This window comes from Armigeres subalbatus, chromosome 3, assembly GCF_024139115.2.
Source record: "Armigeres subalbatus isolate Guangzhou_Male chromosome 3, GZ_Asu_2, whole genome shotgun sequence".
In the NCBI taxonomy this organism is placed as follows: domain Eukaryota; kingdom Metazoa; phylum Arthropoda; class Insecta; order Diptera; family Culicidae; genus Armigeres; species Armigeres subalbatus.
The window spans coordinates 165,492,674-165,509,210 of NC_085141.1; the positions used below are offsets into that span (position 1 = coordinate 165,492,674).

Below are 16,537 nucleotides of genomic sequence, written 5' to 3' on the forward strand. Positions count from 1 at the left end.
CACATAAAAGTTATATGAACTTGAATGGAACTCCGATCTCACCTGAGCTGGATTCCCTCCGCGTCAGGCCACGCCTTCGCGTAGTGGTGCTGTGAACATGCTCTCGCTCTAGAGTACCTAATTCGGCATCTACAATTCGAACAGAATCTCCGTGACCTATATATGGTGTAAAAAATGCATCTGAAAAATTGAACCACAATACACTTATTTAAGAAAACAACAACCAACAAGGAATCGATCAAAAATGCATTCAGATGGAGCTCTCTATCGTTAGATTCGGTTTTAAAGCAGGCCAGCGCACTTGGAAAGCTAGAGGGCATCTGTAGGGGTTATTTGATGTATTTGTTACGAGTTATTATCAAAAATTATCTCAAAACATTGAATGTAGTGAACATAAAATATAAATATTACGGTGAAAATAATCGTCTGCTATGTCTGGTTTGTAATGGTATGTATGTTGTGTATGTTTGAGTTAATTTGCTTAGTGCTGATTGCTGGAAATGCTGATTGATTGCGATTACCGTGATGCAGATTTTAATGATAATGTCGTTCGTTAAGTATATGTATGTATAGCAGGGCTGGTAGCGATGAATGACGTTCAAAATAGTGACTTTAGTGATCAACGATGACGAAAAAGTGACCAAATAGTGACTTTCAATTGCAGAAAAAGTGATCAAATAGTGACTTTTGTAAAAAGTTTTGAACCGGTATAGAACTACAAGTTGTATTAGCATTGTTAGGCATAAGGGAGAGGATGGAAGAAAGAGGCCAGTGACTGCGACACTCTCATAAGTACCATGGAGTTGGATATTGAGGATGGTATTCGTTGGATCAGTCAGAAGCTAGCAATGTGACCATGGTACATAATATTTAGTAACACACCATGCGAAGGAAACTACCCGGCATCAGAGGAACTGATAGTGAGTTACAAGTTGCGTCTCGAAATTATGTTGATAATTACAACATTTGTTGTTAAATATGAGCTCGAAGTTTTCTGTATAACAGCCAAAGAATGATAGAAAATGATCTAATTGATACCTATATGCTGAAATATTTGAACTCACAAAGCTTATAAATCTTGGGTAGGACCATTTGTTTGATAAATATAAAGTAATCAAAATGATGAAAAAATTTATAAAATACGATATTACCTGTTATTAAACTATGGTTTAATAACAAATTGAAATGTAGTTTTCAGATTTTGAACTCGACGTGACATTCCGGTGAAAATTTTGAAAATTCAATAAAACGATGGTCTCTTATTAGAAATCCAGAAGTTCTAATAAACTTTAATTTCTAAATGGCAGACTTTAGTATTAAAGTTAATTTGAAATGGGTGGCCAAATAATTTCGAGTTAAAAAATCTTTTAAATCTAATTATTTTTTTGTTTGATTTTAGATTTTAAAAAGCCGACCAATTCATTCACCTCCACACTAGTTTTTCGGTATCTATTCTTTTTTCTTTATAAACAGATTTTTTTTTATATAAAAATATGATATTTCCGAAATAATTTCAACCAAAAAGTTTAGAATTTATTTGCTTGTGCCAGAATTACTTCTGACATAACTTGCCCTAAAGTTTTTTTTCGAGACCATCATAATGTACTTTCTGTCATCGACACCCTTAGCGCTCATTATTCTCCCTGACGTTGAGAAATATCAAACATCATTATCATGTGATGAGACTGAGGCTGTACACTATCTTTGTCACCGGAGGGTATTAACGCTCACCAACATACGTGGTTCTGGTTCCAATACTCCTCAATTCTGTACTCTTAACTTAGGGTCTGTCTCATTTGAAAAATAAAACATAAATAAAACTTAAAAGTGACATTTCAATAATTGAGCTTGAGCTTGATTGACTGCTCGTAGTTGCCACTCCATTATGACAAGATCAGCTGTTCTTGCACAGAGAACCAACAGATGTTTGCTTGGGACTAGCACACATCTTCAATGTACAAGTACTGGTGATCTCATTTGTTAGGTCATACTGGCGCCTGCCACGTCAGAATGCAAGTCAATGTAGGGAAGGGGGAGGAAATGATGATGCAATCACTCGCCCACTGCAAGCCGAAATACCTCTGCACTTGCCACGAGTTCATGCGGAATTTGTTGGAATTTCTGGGTTGGGTTGGAGAAGCAGAGGTCCGTCTTGGTTAACGAGCTGCCAATGTGATAGATAGGAGAAGGTAACTGATGTCTAATTGGATGTAGGACACGAGCTCTATAGTTCATTTCCAATTCTAGCAGATTACTGTTAGAATACTCAAGTTGAAGGTATAGGAATAGTAATGGAAACGGTATGGAAGTCCATTTCCAGTTCTAGCGATTGCTAGAACATGAGAAATAAAGAGAAAGATACAAAGTAGGAGAATGGAACGGACCTGGGATTGAACCAACGACCTCCTGCGTATGAGGCAGAAGCAGTAGCCATATGACTACCAAGCCCGCTATTAAAAGTGACATTTCAATAGTTATCGAATAACTCTGATCGCAGAGCAAGATTACTTTTGATCAGTGGCGTAGCCACGGGGGTGGTTTTGGGTATAAAACCCCCCCAGAGACAAAATTTTTTGAAGACATTTTATTTTTGAAAAAAAATGTTCTGAAAACCACCACTCCCCCACCCAGACCAATTTCTTGGCTAAGCCACTGCTTTTGACAAATATCGAATCATTTTGCATCGATGTCTTATTGGAATTGCTGGGTAGCACCAGCCATTCTTATGACCGGGCTATTTTCTAATTATCGAACTGTCACTTTTAAGTTTAATTCTCCAAATGAGACTGACCCTTAGGTTAGCTCACGATTTTCACAACACACTTGGAACTTCTTTGGTGCATATTTCCAAAATTTAATATATGACAGGCAATGCAAAAATAGTGACTTTAGTGACCATTTTCTGAAAAATAGTGACTTTAGTAACTTTTGGATGCAAATAGTGACTTTTTAGTGACTAGATTGAAAATAGTGGCCAAGTCACTAAAAAGTGACTCGCTACCAGGCCTGGTATAGTAAAAACCACAAAGCTGAAAACATTTGATAGACTGAGTAAGCATCATGAGTGCTCAATGTGTAGATGGGATTCCGAAAAATAATTGAAATTTGCGACTAGGAATATGTCATGGATAGGACGATATTGTTACGAAGCAATTAGTGAAAAATTGAGCCGGAATCGAATATTTTCCCTGAAATTTAATTATATTCGCCAAAATTGTTCTGAGAAAAAAATACTGATTTTCCGTTAACTTTTATAATCATTGGTGGAGTTAGGCCGCAGCACGATAGGATACGTGATCTACCAAATCAAATATTCTCTGAAATTTAATTGTATACGCTAAAATTGTTTTGAGAAAAAAAACTGATTTTCCGCCAATTGTTATTAGATTATCTTGCGTAGCTTACTTCAGCAATTAAAGTCTTTCAAAAAGTTTTCGTTGATGCCGGCAAACCTCACGAGAATGGATTTCCGCCAATTTTGTTCTCAGGAGATGCAAAGGATTTTTTCTCATCAATGAAAATTTCACAAAATAGATGCTTGAACTTCGTTCTTTACAATTTCTCTATCAAATACATTGAAGAATGTCTCGTGGAAAATTGCACGTTAAGACAGCTTGCAGATGACTGTGTCGTATCTGTTACAGGGCCAAACGCAGTTGATCTACAAGGACCATTACAAGAAACTCTGAGAATTTGTTATTTTGGCCCTAATAATAGATATGGAATTCCCTCTTGGGAAAACTAAGATGTTTGGGTTGCGTCGAGCCTAGTAGATCCAAATCTGAGTTAACCGAAACTGTCCGGGTCCGAGGAAAACAAATGAAACCCATTGGGTAAGTGTTGGCGGGCCTAAATTTCCCAAGCAGCAAACTAGTCATAAACGAGTTACTGTGACTTATGTATAATCAAATCCAGTCATTGTCATATATGAGTTGCTGCCATCGAATTGGTCTAAATCTAAAAAGCAAAATGGCAAATGAGCTCCAAAATAAAACAAGATTTACAAAAATGAGATTTGTTTACAAAAGTCAGATCGCTTCGCAATAACAAATGTCTTGTAGCTTTTCAAGCAATAAAATTATAAACAAATTGGCTAAACATTTGGGACCATTTGGGCAGCACCCCCTATTCCCGTCTGCAACGTTAATAACTCGACCGCGTTCCAACCATATGGCTTGATTTTTTGTACATCACTAGATATCGACAGAAACTAACCATGTACCAAAAAACAAGTAATTAGGTTTTAATGCGCTCGAGTAATAAACGTTGCGGACGGGAATAGGGGGTGCTGCCCAAATGGTTCTCTACCCTATATAGGAGCAAAAAATGTAGCAAAATAAAATATCCATGAAGAATTAGAAATTTTTCCTCAAAAATTTGGAAATTGCCAATAAAGGAAAGAATCAGGGTATAAGCTACATAATGAATATAAAATTTCCATAAATAATGCACAATTTTCATAAATAATAAAGAACTTTCTACGAAATAAAAATAGGTATATTAGCAAGCAAGAGTTGCAATTATTCAGGAGAAGGAAGTATTTTCACACAACATTTTTATCCGGATAGAATGGCGGGTGATAAATTCGTGAGCGCCGGCTAGCCGGATAATTTAATTTTAATTCACAAATTTTCCTTCTCGTCGCCCCTCCAGATAAATTTTTCAAGCATATTTACAAAAATTTAAGACCGCAATGGGTTTCGAACCCAAAACAAACCCAAACAAAGCGAAGAGGAAAACTGCTGTATTGAACCTTTTGATTATCGTGTCGCATCGTCAGATTCAATCAGTTTGGAAAGGCAAAGTAAGCAGCATTTGATTTTCGCGAAACATGGGAAGAAGGATAACAATTTTTCGCACCATCGCTTGTGTCGGAGTTTATCGCACTGTAATTTATCCGGATAAAATGCATGGTGGGGAGATCTGTTGTCGCGTAAGTGAGTGAGAGATCCGAACCCTGATTATTGCTATTATTGATTTATTTATGAAAATTTTGTATTTTTCAATGGAACATTTTGAATTCTTTATAGAAAATTCCCCTTTTACAATTCCAATGTTTGCTTCTGAAGGTTCTAAAAAGTTGCTTCGTGGAAAGTTTTTTATTCTTTATGAAAGTTTCATATTGCTTAATTGCTTAGTCCTTGATTTCTCTATTGGCAATTTACTATTTTTTATTTTTTAGAAAATTTCTAATTTTTCTCGGTTCTTAAAATAAACAAACAATCAAAATTTAATTATTTCGGTTTCATTATGTTACGCCAGTGGCGCTGGGATTGGGTGGGACAAGTAGGACATGTCCTACGGGTGAATTTTCCTAGGTGGGACAGTCAAAGCATTGTCTCACCCTTGATTATGGTAAGAACATATGAAGTCATTGGCTGGCAAGAATTGGTGTGTTAGCAAAAGGTAATTTTAAAGTTTATCAAGAAAGTCTCTTCAATAAAAATTAAAAAAATAATCAGAGTCTAAACAAAAATCTCAGAGGATTCTGGGATCCTTAAGCAATTGACTACTATTAATTGCTTATTATTCGGCAACCGTACGAAAATCATTTTATTGTTAAATATCTTGGCTGTGCATATGCAAAAGAACCCACGTGTCTTGGAGGGACTCGAACCCTGAACATCCTACTATCTAGATAGGCGTGATAACCCCTACACAACAAGACCACTTAAAGGTCTTAGTGGTCTGTGCGGTATTAAAGAGTCTTCTCCATTCGGCTCGGTCCATGGCTACACGTTGCTAACCACACAGTCTACGGAGGGTCCGCAAGCCATCTTCCACCTGATCGATCCACCTTTCTCGCTGCGCACCTCACCTTCTCGTGCCCGTCGGATCGTTGTCGAGAACCATTTTAACCGGGTTACTGTCCGACATTCTGGCTACGTGCTTGGCCCACCGCAGTCGTCCGATTTTCGCGGTGTGAACGATGGATGGTTTTCCCAACAGCTAGAGTTTCCATTTCCCGGCCATTTTCGTTGTCCCAGGATTCGGGATGAACTTGCTCGTATATCCCGGGAAATCCCGGGATCCCGGGATTTTTCGATGTTTCCTTAGAAAATTTACTTTTTTATTTAAAAACGATTTTATTCAATGTTCAGGGGTAAAGTTCATATTTTAGAAAGGCCAGATAATACAGATTTACAGATAATACAGATTTTTTCGAAAAAAAACTAAAGAAAAAGGGTTCGCTGGCGGTTGAAGTCGGCTTGACTGTTTGCATTGTTTTGAATATGCATTGGGTTTAGACAGTTGCTGGGATTGCATTCAATACCCTATTGACGAAAGATGGAAAACACAATACTAGAGTATCCTCCAACTCATGGAAGGCTACTAATTGATACTTTTGCCAAGAGCTGCAGCTCTTCCTAATCATGAACAGATCGCTTCCTAATATTGATGTTAATCGTTAATTTATCGTTATCACCGATAAAGTGAATTGTCAGAAAAAATATTATAAGCTCTTTTAGTGGAATGTATTCAACCGTCTAAGACGATAAGAAAATTATTTTGAGCTTTTTAGTGGAACGTCTTCACTTGTCATAAGACGAGTTAATACAATCCCATTGAATTCCACCACTTAATTGTATCTTGACAGATACGTATTTCGACCTCAAAAGTAAGGCCGTCTTCAGTGTCTCGTACTTGACTCGACTTGAGTCGAGTCAAGTACGAGACACTGAAGACGGGCTTACTTTTGAGGTCGAAATACGTATCCGTCTAAGACGAGTTAAGTACTCTCCATTTCAGATAGATTCGCAGATACGTATTTCGACCTCAACTGTGAGGTCGTCTTCAGTGTCTTGTACTTGACTCGACTTAGTATCTTAGTATCTGCCTAAGATAACAAAACTTAGTGGAATTAAATGGAGAGTACCGTCGTGCGGGGCTTCTTTTGACTCCGGGGGCTACTTTGGATTTTTGATTTTTTGAAAAATTTAAACGGAAAAAATACCAAATTTGAAACAGAAAGTTGTCACCCAACTATCAACAAGGCACCCGATTGGTGATAATGACAATTTTATAGTAATTTTTGTTAGAATTCTTGATTTAAAATGTCCAAAGTAGCCCCTGATTTGTCAAAAGAAGCCCCACACGACGGTACTTAACTCGTCTAAGACGGTTGAAGTTAATTGTGTTCAACGTAATCGCTCGCTGCGATAAAGATGAATCAACTTCATCTTTTATCGCAGTTCGATAATTTAACTTAAGTTAACTCGATAATTTAACGATAATGGGGTTAATAGATTTCGCGATTAAAGCTGGTATACAATTTTGACAGATGCCGAGAATTGCAGCCTGTTGACTATAGAGTTGATTTTGATTTGATACACAAAAAAAAATAGGCAGAGCATCGGGGTTGGACCACTTGTACTTGCGCATGTGCTTGAAAGTTTGTTGTACGAACGTCGATGGGAAGGACATGAATTGGATCAAGAATTGTTTTGGAGGCAAGAAGCTCAGGAAGATTGACTCAATGTTGGGCGGCGCGAGGAGATTAGCAAGACGAATATCAGCTAGTGTACACAACCTCGCTGTAGACGGGAGATGGGTAGGAAGCAGGCGCCAAATAGATGTAGCTAATCTTGTATTGTAGATACTTGTCGTTTAATTAATAGAGAACTGTAGTAGCTGCTGAAAAAAGTATCAGTTAGTAGCCCTCCATTGAGTGGTATTGGGGAATCTAATATTTTTGTGGAGGTGTTCTATTAACTATCTTCGGTATTTTCATGTCTGTTCCTCTCTTACTTATTTAATAATAAGATGATATCGATTGTGCATCACAAAGAACCTTGGCTCCGTATACATGCCTGAGCCTACCAAATAAACGAACTTGGAAAAAAAATCATGTCTGATGGGTATAAAAATGGGTGTAAGGTATAAAAATATGATATGGGTTATCAAGTTGGGTTTCGCGTTCAAAACAAATAACTTTTGTAAGAAGAAAAATTACACTTTTTGCGAACCGGAAATGAAACAGTATTTTTTGTCCCGGGTATCCCGGGATTTTCGGGATTTCAAAAATAATATCCCGGGAATCGGGAAATCCCTAATTTTCCTAAATCCCGGGATTTTTTGTCCCGGGATGTCCCGGGATGGAAACTCTACCAACAGCTGATGCAACTCGTGGTTCATTCGCCTCCTCCACGTACCGTCCACCATTTGCACCCCACCATAGATGGTACGCAGCATTTTCCTTTCGAAAACTCCAAGTGCGCGTTGGTCCTCCACGAGTATCGTCCAGGTCTCGTGTCCGTAGAGGACTACCGGTCTAATGAGCGTTTTGTAGATTGTCAGTTTAGTACGGCGGCGAACTCTATTCGGTCGGAGCGTCTTGCGGAGTCCAAAGTACGTACGATTTCCAGCCACTATGCGTCTCCGAATTTCTCTGCTGGTATCATTTTCGGCAGTCACCAGTGAGCCCAAGTACACAAATTCTTCTACCACCTCGATTTCGTGGCTCACATTGTCTTCTCTTGAACCTCTTCCTATAATTTACTTCGTCTTCGACGTGTTGATTACTAGTCCGATACGCTTAGCTTCCCTCTTTAGTCTGATGTAGGCTTCCTCCATCTTCTCAAAGTTACGTGCCATAATATCTATGTCGTCAGCGAAGCCAAATAGCTGGACGGACTTATTGAAAATTGTGCCATTCGTGTTAATCCCTGCTCTTCGTATTACCCCTTCCAAAGCGATGTTGAATAACAGACACGAAACACCATCACCTTGCCGTAACCCTCTGCGGGTTTCGAAGGGACTCGAGAATGCCCGTGAAACTCGGACTACGCACATCACCCGATCCATTGTCGCTTTGATCAATCGTGTCAGTTTATCCGGAAATCCGTGTTTGTGCATTAGCTGCCGTAGCTGGTCCCGATCGATTGTATCATATGCGGCTTTAAATTCGATGAATAGGTGATGTGTGGGCACGTTGTATACGCGGCATTTCTGCAGTACTTGGCGAATAACGAACACCTGGTCCGTGGTGAAGCGTTCACCCATAAAACCCGCATGGTACTAGCTTGGTGATCTAGTGGCTATCGTTTCTGCCTATAAGCAGGAGATCATGAGTTCGATTGCAGGTTCGCCCCTTTGCTATTCTGTATGTTTTAGTTCGTTCTGTGTTTCACGTTTTATCAAAACGATTCCTACAGTTATAGCTTCCACACTAACAGTTCGGTGGCACATGTCAGAGGTTTGTTTGTTTATATGAGTATAAGTATCCAAGAGGCCCTCCATAGCCGTGCGGTAAGACGTGGCTGGGTTCGATTCCCGGTCCCGGTCTAGGCAATTTTCGGATTGGAAATTGTCTCGACTACCCTGGGCATAAAAAGTATCATCGTGTTAGCCTCATGATATACGAATGCAAAAATGGTCACCTGGCTTAGAAACCTGGGAAGGGTCAACTTCGCGCCTGCTTCCCTCTGCACGACTGGTATCAAGAATGATGATGCCGCGTGCACTCCAAATTGACCTCTCTGCGATAGGGTCTATTCGCCAACACACAGAGAGACTTGCCGACGCGGTGCCTACGCCTGCCCCCAGCCTTGACGAGGACCCCTTTCCGTCGTCGGGCTCGGAACCCGCCCGGTTGACCGACGCCTCGAAAGCGACGATACCATGTTGTTCTTCACGAGGCCACTTGTTCGATAAAAGGATCGAGTTCGACCACAGGGCACCGGTATGACCCATGAAACCTTTGGACCACCTTTTATTTGCTCGCCGCACTGAGCAAATATCTGTTTGTGTTTGTGTGCACATAAGATGAGAAAAAACATTTAAAAAAAATTCAAACAGTACTTCCTAACAAATTTTCTCACAAGCTGCATTCGATAGGTGGTAAAGAATTGTTTATCGTTATTGCAATTGGTAATGATCAATCAATTTTATCAAAATAGTGTACCGCACCAAACAAGTCTTTGTCTTGAATAACTGGGCGCATGGATGGACTTGAACCAAAAACATTAACCTCATAAGTTCTATTTAACAGTATACCTATGATATGACTGATCTTTTTTTTCTAATATTCTGTAATGGTATCCGTGTCATGGTGATTACAAGTTAACAGATCCTAACTTATGTCGAATTCGTTTTTAAAAAGTTCCAACCTAGGTTGGAACCAGTTCCAACCTAAGTGCTGTCAAAGTGTTTTTTTATTCGCTCAGGTTGGAACTAGGTTCGCACTAGTTCCAACCCCAAAGCTGTCGGGTTCGCACTGTGTTGTTTCACGGTTTCGCACCGGGTTCACCAATACAACTGTACTTCAACTGTCAAAACCACGTGGGTGGGTGGGACTGGGCGGAATAAACAAGCAGAAGGGAGAAACGAAACTGTCTGTTTATTAAAATAAAATGCGCGTTGAAAATCTTTTTTCCGGGAATTTTGTGATATTTGTTATTGTAGTTTAAAATGAAATTAATCCGGTACTGTTGTCTAGATTCAGTTTAAAAAATAGTTGGGAGGTTATGTATTCATAAGTTCATTCAGGTTTTCCTCACAGATAGTGTCCTAAATTATGTCAAATAGTTTTGAGGAATACCGAATAGAATTATTTCTTATGCAGAATTTCTTTTGAAATTCTTCCAAAAACTCTTTCGTGCGTTTCAGACTCTTCTCCGGTAATTCTGCCAGAAATTACTTCAGAAATTCTTTCTTGAGTTTTTGGCGATATCTTTCAGACATTCCTCCATTTTTTTCCAAGGGATCCTTTCGAGATGAATTCTTTTGAAAATTCTTCTAGGAATATCTTTGAATACTGTTCCAGGATTTTCTCTGGAAGTTGCTCCAGGAATTAATTTGAAAATTCCTACAATATAATTCCTTCAGGAAATCTTTCTAGAATACAGGAACTTACTCGAAGTATCCTTCAGAAATTGCTACGCAAGTTTCGTACATAAATTCCCCCGGAAGTACCTTGAGCAATTCCTCCGGGAGATTCTTGAAAATTGAAAATGCACGGGGCCCAAAATTCGGCGGAAAATTTTCCCGAGCTGTGAGACTACCTTTATCAGGAGAGGTAGCGAGGAAAAAAAATTTAGCGTATCCCGGAGAATTTTTATTACATACTTCTGAGTGTTCTCTGAAAATAAAAACTTTTGCAGAAATAGATGAATTTACGGAAAATACGGAACTCGTGGTATAAAGTGTGCACGGGATTATTGAATATAATTAAATAGGGGAACTGTACCGATCTCCATCTCACTGAAAATATATTCATCGCAACGGGAAACAAAGAAATGCAGCACCAATTTCGTCGCCTCTTTTTGTCAATATGCGTGCTCACTGCTGAGAAAAATCACATAAATAATAAACAATCCAAATTCCTTTCCATTGCTTTGTTTTTGGTGGGATGAATATCGGAGCCATGAGATGAATTCCAGGAGCAGTTTCCCTGTTTATATCCACCCAAAAGTTATTTCCACTATCCGCAAAAATCAGTTCACGCACTTAAACATATTTATTTATCATGATCTGATTAGTCAACGCCAACGCACTGCCAGTGCACCGGATGTCCTGGATCATATGTTTCGAATCAAAACAAACACGATGCTACGCACACCAACATATCCAATGACAGATGGAACTGAAAATGTTTTTTTATTCAGGGTTCGGGTTGGCACTGACCCAGGTTTAAAAACGAATTCGACATTAGTTACCAGTAGTTAGAGTAGAAGGTCATTTCAAAATTAAATCAACATATCTATATATATATAAATGAAATGGTCTGTGTTCGTATCCGCATAACTCGAAAACGGCTGGATGGATTTTCTTCATTCCTTCAGCAAATATATTCGTTTACATTTCCGACGGGTTTATATGGTATTTCCTTATGCGAAAATCACGAGTAAGGTTGAGTTAATCGTAAACAATTTAAATTAAGAATCGTATAGAAATTTCGCATGGGCAGTACACAACGCGAATTTCGCCTACTATGCAGGACAACGTCTGCCGGGTCGACTAGTGTTATATTAAATTTCTATAACAAAATTTGTTAGAAACTTGCTGCAGGATGTTTCCTGCAGACGAGTTTAGCACAATTCCATTTAATTCCACCACCTTACTTTTACATATACGTATACTTTTGGTTCTATACCAATCGCCCGAAAACCATTCGCCCGAAACCCATTCGCCCGAATGCCATTCACCCGAAAGCCATTCGCCCGAATGTACCATTCTCCCGAATGAGCCATTCGCCCGAATGAGCCAAACGCCCGAATGAGCCAATCGCCCGAATAAGCCAGTATGAACTGATCTTATTCTTAGTTTAAAACTATCAGAAAGAACAGCATGTGAAATTAAGAAGGGAAATATTGATTGAAAGCTATTAGCTTATGTAATTTGATTATTTTTTTTAAAGGTTCAATCGTTGATCAGCAAATCTGCTGGAAGAAATTGCGGAGAAATACCAATGCGAACTTGAGCCGGAGCATATTCTATTGGATTTCGAAATAGCAGAAATAAATGCTGTTAAAAGATTTTTCCCTGGAACCAATCTCCACAGTTGCTTTTTTCACCTAAACCGAAATTTCTTCAGAAAACTAACACACCTTAAGCTGAAGTCGATTTATTCCAAAGATTTCACTATCCAACTAGCGTATAAGAAAATTGTTGCTTTGGCATTCTTGCCGAGTCAAAAGATTCCAAATGCATTTCAAGAATTGCAAAAAACGATCCCAGAGCCTCTCTTGAATTTTTCAAACTATGTGAGTGAGTTTTACGTTAATGGTCGCCAAACAAAAGCAAAAAACAGTCGAGGTCCTCTAGGTCCTCTATGGTCAGTTCATGGAAGAATGACGCAAAATATTCCACGGACCTCCAACCACATTGAAGGATGGCATAACAAATGGGGTTCGCTGCTAGAACAGGGTAATCCTCCTTCTACAGTGTTGTAAAGCAATTCCAGCTAGAAGAACGAATAGCTAGCACTGATATTTTACGATCGCTTCAGTCCCAGCCGATAGCAAAGCAGCATAAAAAAACATTGAGAAAACATAAAGTTAGAAGGGCACGTTGCGTCATACAAGCCAGGTGAGTGGTTGAGCTTTTGACGGGGATCGCGCTTGTGTTAATTAGTTCCTAAGTTTCCTATCACCTAAGACTTATGTTGTAATGATTCTTTTAAATATGATAATATATACTATAAAAATATCAAACAGATTTTTTTTTTCATTTCAAGGGCTTTCGGGCGTTTGGCCCATTCGGGCGAATGACCTATTCGGGCGAATGGCATTCGGGCGTTTGGCTCTTTCGGGCGTTTGGCATTCGGGCGAATGGGTTTCGGGCGAATGGTTTTCGGGCGATTGGTATAGAACCATACTTTTACATATACGTATTTCGACCTCGACCTCAAGGTCGCCTTCAGTGTCTCGTACTTAATTTTAAGAAAATTTCAAATTTTGTTACAATTTTATCACAAACATTACATATTTAGTTAGAAATTTATAACAGAATCAAATACAAAATATATTGTTTACTGTGCAGCTGGAAATTTTAATTTCAATTGGACTATTTTTCAACATGACGGTAAGCCCGTTTTCAATAAGAAAACCTTTTCAAATTATATCAGCGATGTGCTATATCTATAGCTGGGGTATTTTGATGTTTCCATTATTGTCTACTTTTAAACAATATGGTGTTGAGTTTTTTTTTTCAATCATATTATGATACAATCTTGTTACAGTTTTTTCTTCAATCATATTATGATAAAATCTTGTTACAATATTTGAAAGATAATGGCTAGAAAGAACAAAATTTTATCAAAATAAGTTTCAAATAATCCCAATGTTGGGTTTTGTTCAATGGGTTTATCCCTGCTGTGTTCAATGGGTGTTAACCTGTGTTTTAGCTGTGTTCAGTTTTTGTTATGCTCTTGTAGTCGGGAAACCATTGGGTATTGACTTTAACTCAAAATAAAATAAAACATGAAAAATTTCCAGCTTTGAAACATTGTAAATAATTTATTTTGTAGTCGAATTTAATAATTATAATGACTAATAGTGTTTGTTCATTTGTTTTTGTTTGATGAGTGATTTTGAGAAAATCGCTGCCCAAAATAAGCATTCAAAATAATTCAAACTTAGGTACGAACAAGTGCAAAAATTGAAAATATGTTATGAGCGAAATACGACTTTCAATACATCTGATTCTGGTATAACAACGGAATAATAAATTTGAAGTAAGGTGCATTCACAAAAACAGATAGATTAAAAATAGAGAAAATGTATAAGAGTACTTCAATATCGAAAAGAACGCCAAAGAGAAAAAATATACAAAGACATAGAAAAAGTACGATACAAGAACTGGGAAAAGCCGAAAATAAGGGAACCGCATCGGCTCAAAATAATTGATAATTACCTGAATCTTTGCTCAGCACCGGCTCTTCGGCTAACGATGATGACGATTGCGAGGATGACGATAGCGAGGATGATGATTGTGAGTATTTCGAGCCCAGCTGATGCGCCGCAGAACTACCGATGTCATGATGCCGGCAGTGAACCGACTGCACCAGGATGGAGTATATGCCCAGACTGCACAGTATCAGATGCCGGATGTGACATGGCCCTAGCAATCGGGTTATTAGGCCTCGGATCTCCATGGCTTGGAGAAATCTGGAATTGAGAAAGAAACGGATTTGGGGTGTCGTTATTGTTATTGCCGGAACGAAACAGTAGAATATTTGGATAGCTTGGTTTAATTTATTATAATTTATTTGGTAATATTCCAACCTTGTATACACAATTGCTCTCGTCAATTGAAATCACACTGTTTGTGAACACATAAGAACATCGGGAAGGATGGGTAGTCTCGTTTCTCATGTGATTGTGATTGACAATCACGCTGTGATTGATTGGAGATTAATGGACCTTTAGAATTAAAATGGACGGCTGAAGCCCCAATAATTTAATTCTCTATGGGCAGGGTTAAGGCAGACATTCTTTTCGTCATAATCTCGAAAATCAATAAAAGAGACATTTTTTGCCAAACTCATCCGTACTAAATAGTGAGCTCAGGAGAAACGTTCTGCTATAATGGAGTTGTAGCAAAAAGACGTTACTTTCGTTGGTTTTAGCCCCTACGACGATGGACGGAAATAACTGCCATGTCCCTACAACATTGCAAGTCTTAGTTAGTTACGAAGTAACAACTATGAAGCCGCACAATATCACTACATTCAGTTCTATTTAAGTAACAGAAACCTATTTATGACAAGCGTGTTGCTCCGGAATGATACAGCCACATAGAATAGACATTAAAAAACTGTTTTGGAAGTTTCAATAAAAAAGAATAATTTGCAATTCTAAACTTTGGATGAAAATTATTATTTTCAATCTAGAGAGTAGCATATCCGAGATGTTTGAACCTCTAACTATGGAAGATAATCTCAATCAGAATACTCTATCTATATCTGATATGATCACTAGGCATAAGTAACGCGTCGAGTGAGTCCATTTTGGTAAGAATTCTCTACCCATATTCAATCAGTTTGGATAAAACTTTTTTTTTCACATTAACAGGTACGTTGTGAATGGTAGTTGAGTTAATTGGAAAAGTTCCGAATGAGTTCACCTCAAGGTTTACGAGCGTTGCAATAATTGGTTTCCGGTGTGGACAAACATCATTAAATTGGCTGCTTGTGTATGGGGACTGGGTAGGTACTGTTGATTTTTACGATGCTTATATTCCCATTTGCTGCAGCTACCGAAATTTATAGGAAAAGCTACCGAAGCATAGAAAAGAAATACTATGTATGTTATGCTGTGATTGTCCAATATTCATTTCAACAAGCTTTTGAACATATTCGCATGGTTTGTGATTTTCTAATCACAGAACGATGCAGTAATTATGTGAGGAATTTGCCTGGATATACAACCCCTATTACCCCCATACTAAGATTTTCCACACAAAAATGTGCTTTATGTAGGGAGCAAAAAAATGGTTAAGCTGTTTTTTGCTAACCTCTTGAGTTATCATTGCATGGCCTTAATGGAACGACAAATCGAAAAATGTAAGTACTCATTGTTCGACTGAATAATTCAATAATTAATTACACCGATGACGGCACGAAATCAATTTCAAATGATTATCTGTTGACAATACAATAAAATTCCATTCACATAACATAAGTGCCAAGAAGACACTCCTTAATTTGACAAAGCTATTACCATTGTGTCTATCGTGCCTCCACTTGTCGGATGGATGGGTTTGATCAACATCGAATTAATCGAATGATTATCGTGTGAATGACAATCACATTTTCGAATAATGGATCATTTGAGGCGTGAAAACTTTATGAAAGTTAATTTAATGAACACCCACAACACATGAATGAACGTGATTGCTGGCCATGATAATTATATTTAGCCCATGTGTGGCTCATCCGCTTTTCATCGTGCATACATAGGCGGTAACTATCCCAATAATGTACCGTGCTGCAGGGACTACAGGAGTAAACACAGGACCTCACTCGTGTAATTCTATGGATACATGGATACATATATGAGTGATGATGCAAACATGTAGTGTACAAGAACGGTAC

The 16,537-nt window shown here is 38.3% G+C and overlaps 1 protein-coding gene across 2 annotated transcripts in view; it reads right to left on the reverse strand.

Moving 5' to 3' along the window:
* Nucleotides 1-16,537, reverse strand: part of LOC134227591 (acetylcholinesterase) — a 142,707-nt gene that overhangs the window by 18,424 nt on the left and 107,746 nt on the right. Inside the window, exons 3-4 of one of the 2 annotated variants that reach the window (XM_062709180.1) lie at nt 14,356-14,609; nt 43-156 (exon numbers count right to left, since the gene is read on the reverse strand). In XM_062709180.1, the coding sequence (XP_062565164.1) occupies nt 43-156; nt 14,356-14,596 (355 nt within the window). In that variant the 5' untranslated portion in view covers nt 14,597-14,609. Of the gene's footprint in view, nt 1-42; nt 181-14,355; nt 14,610-16,537 lie in introns of both variants that reach the window. The other variant, XM_062709179.1, reaches the window with a different exon arrangement.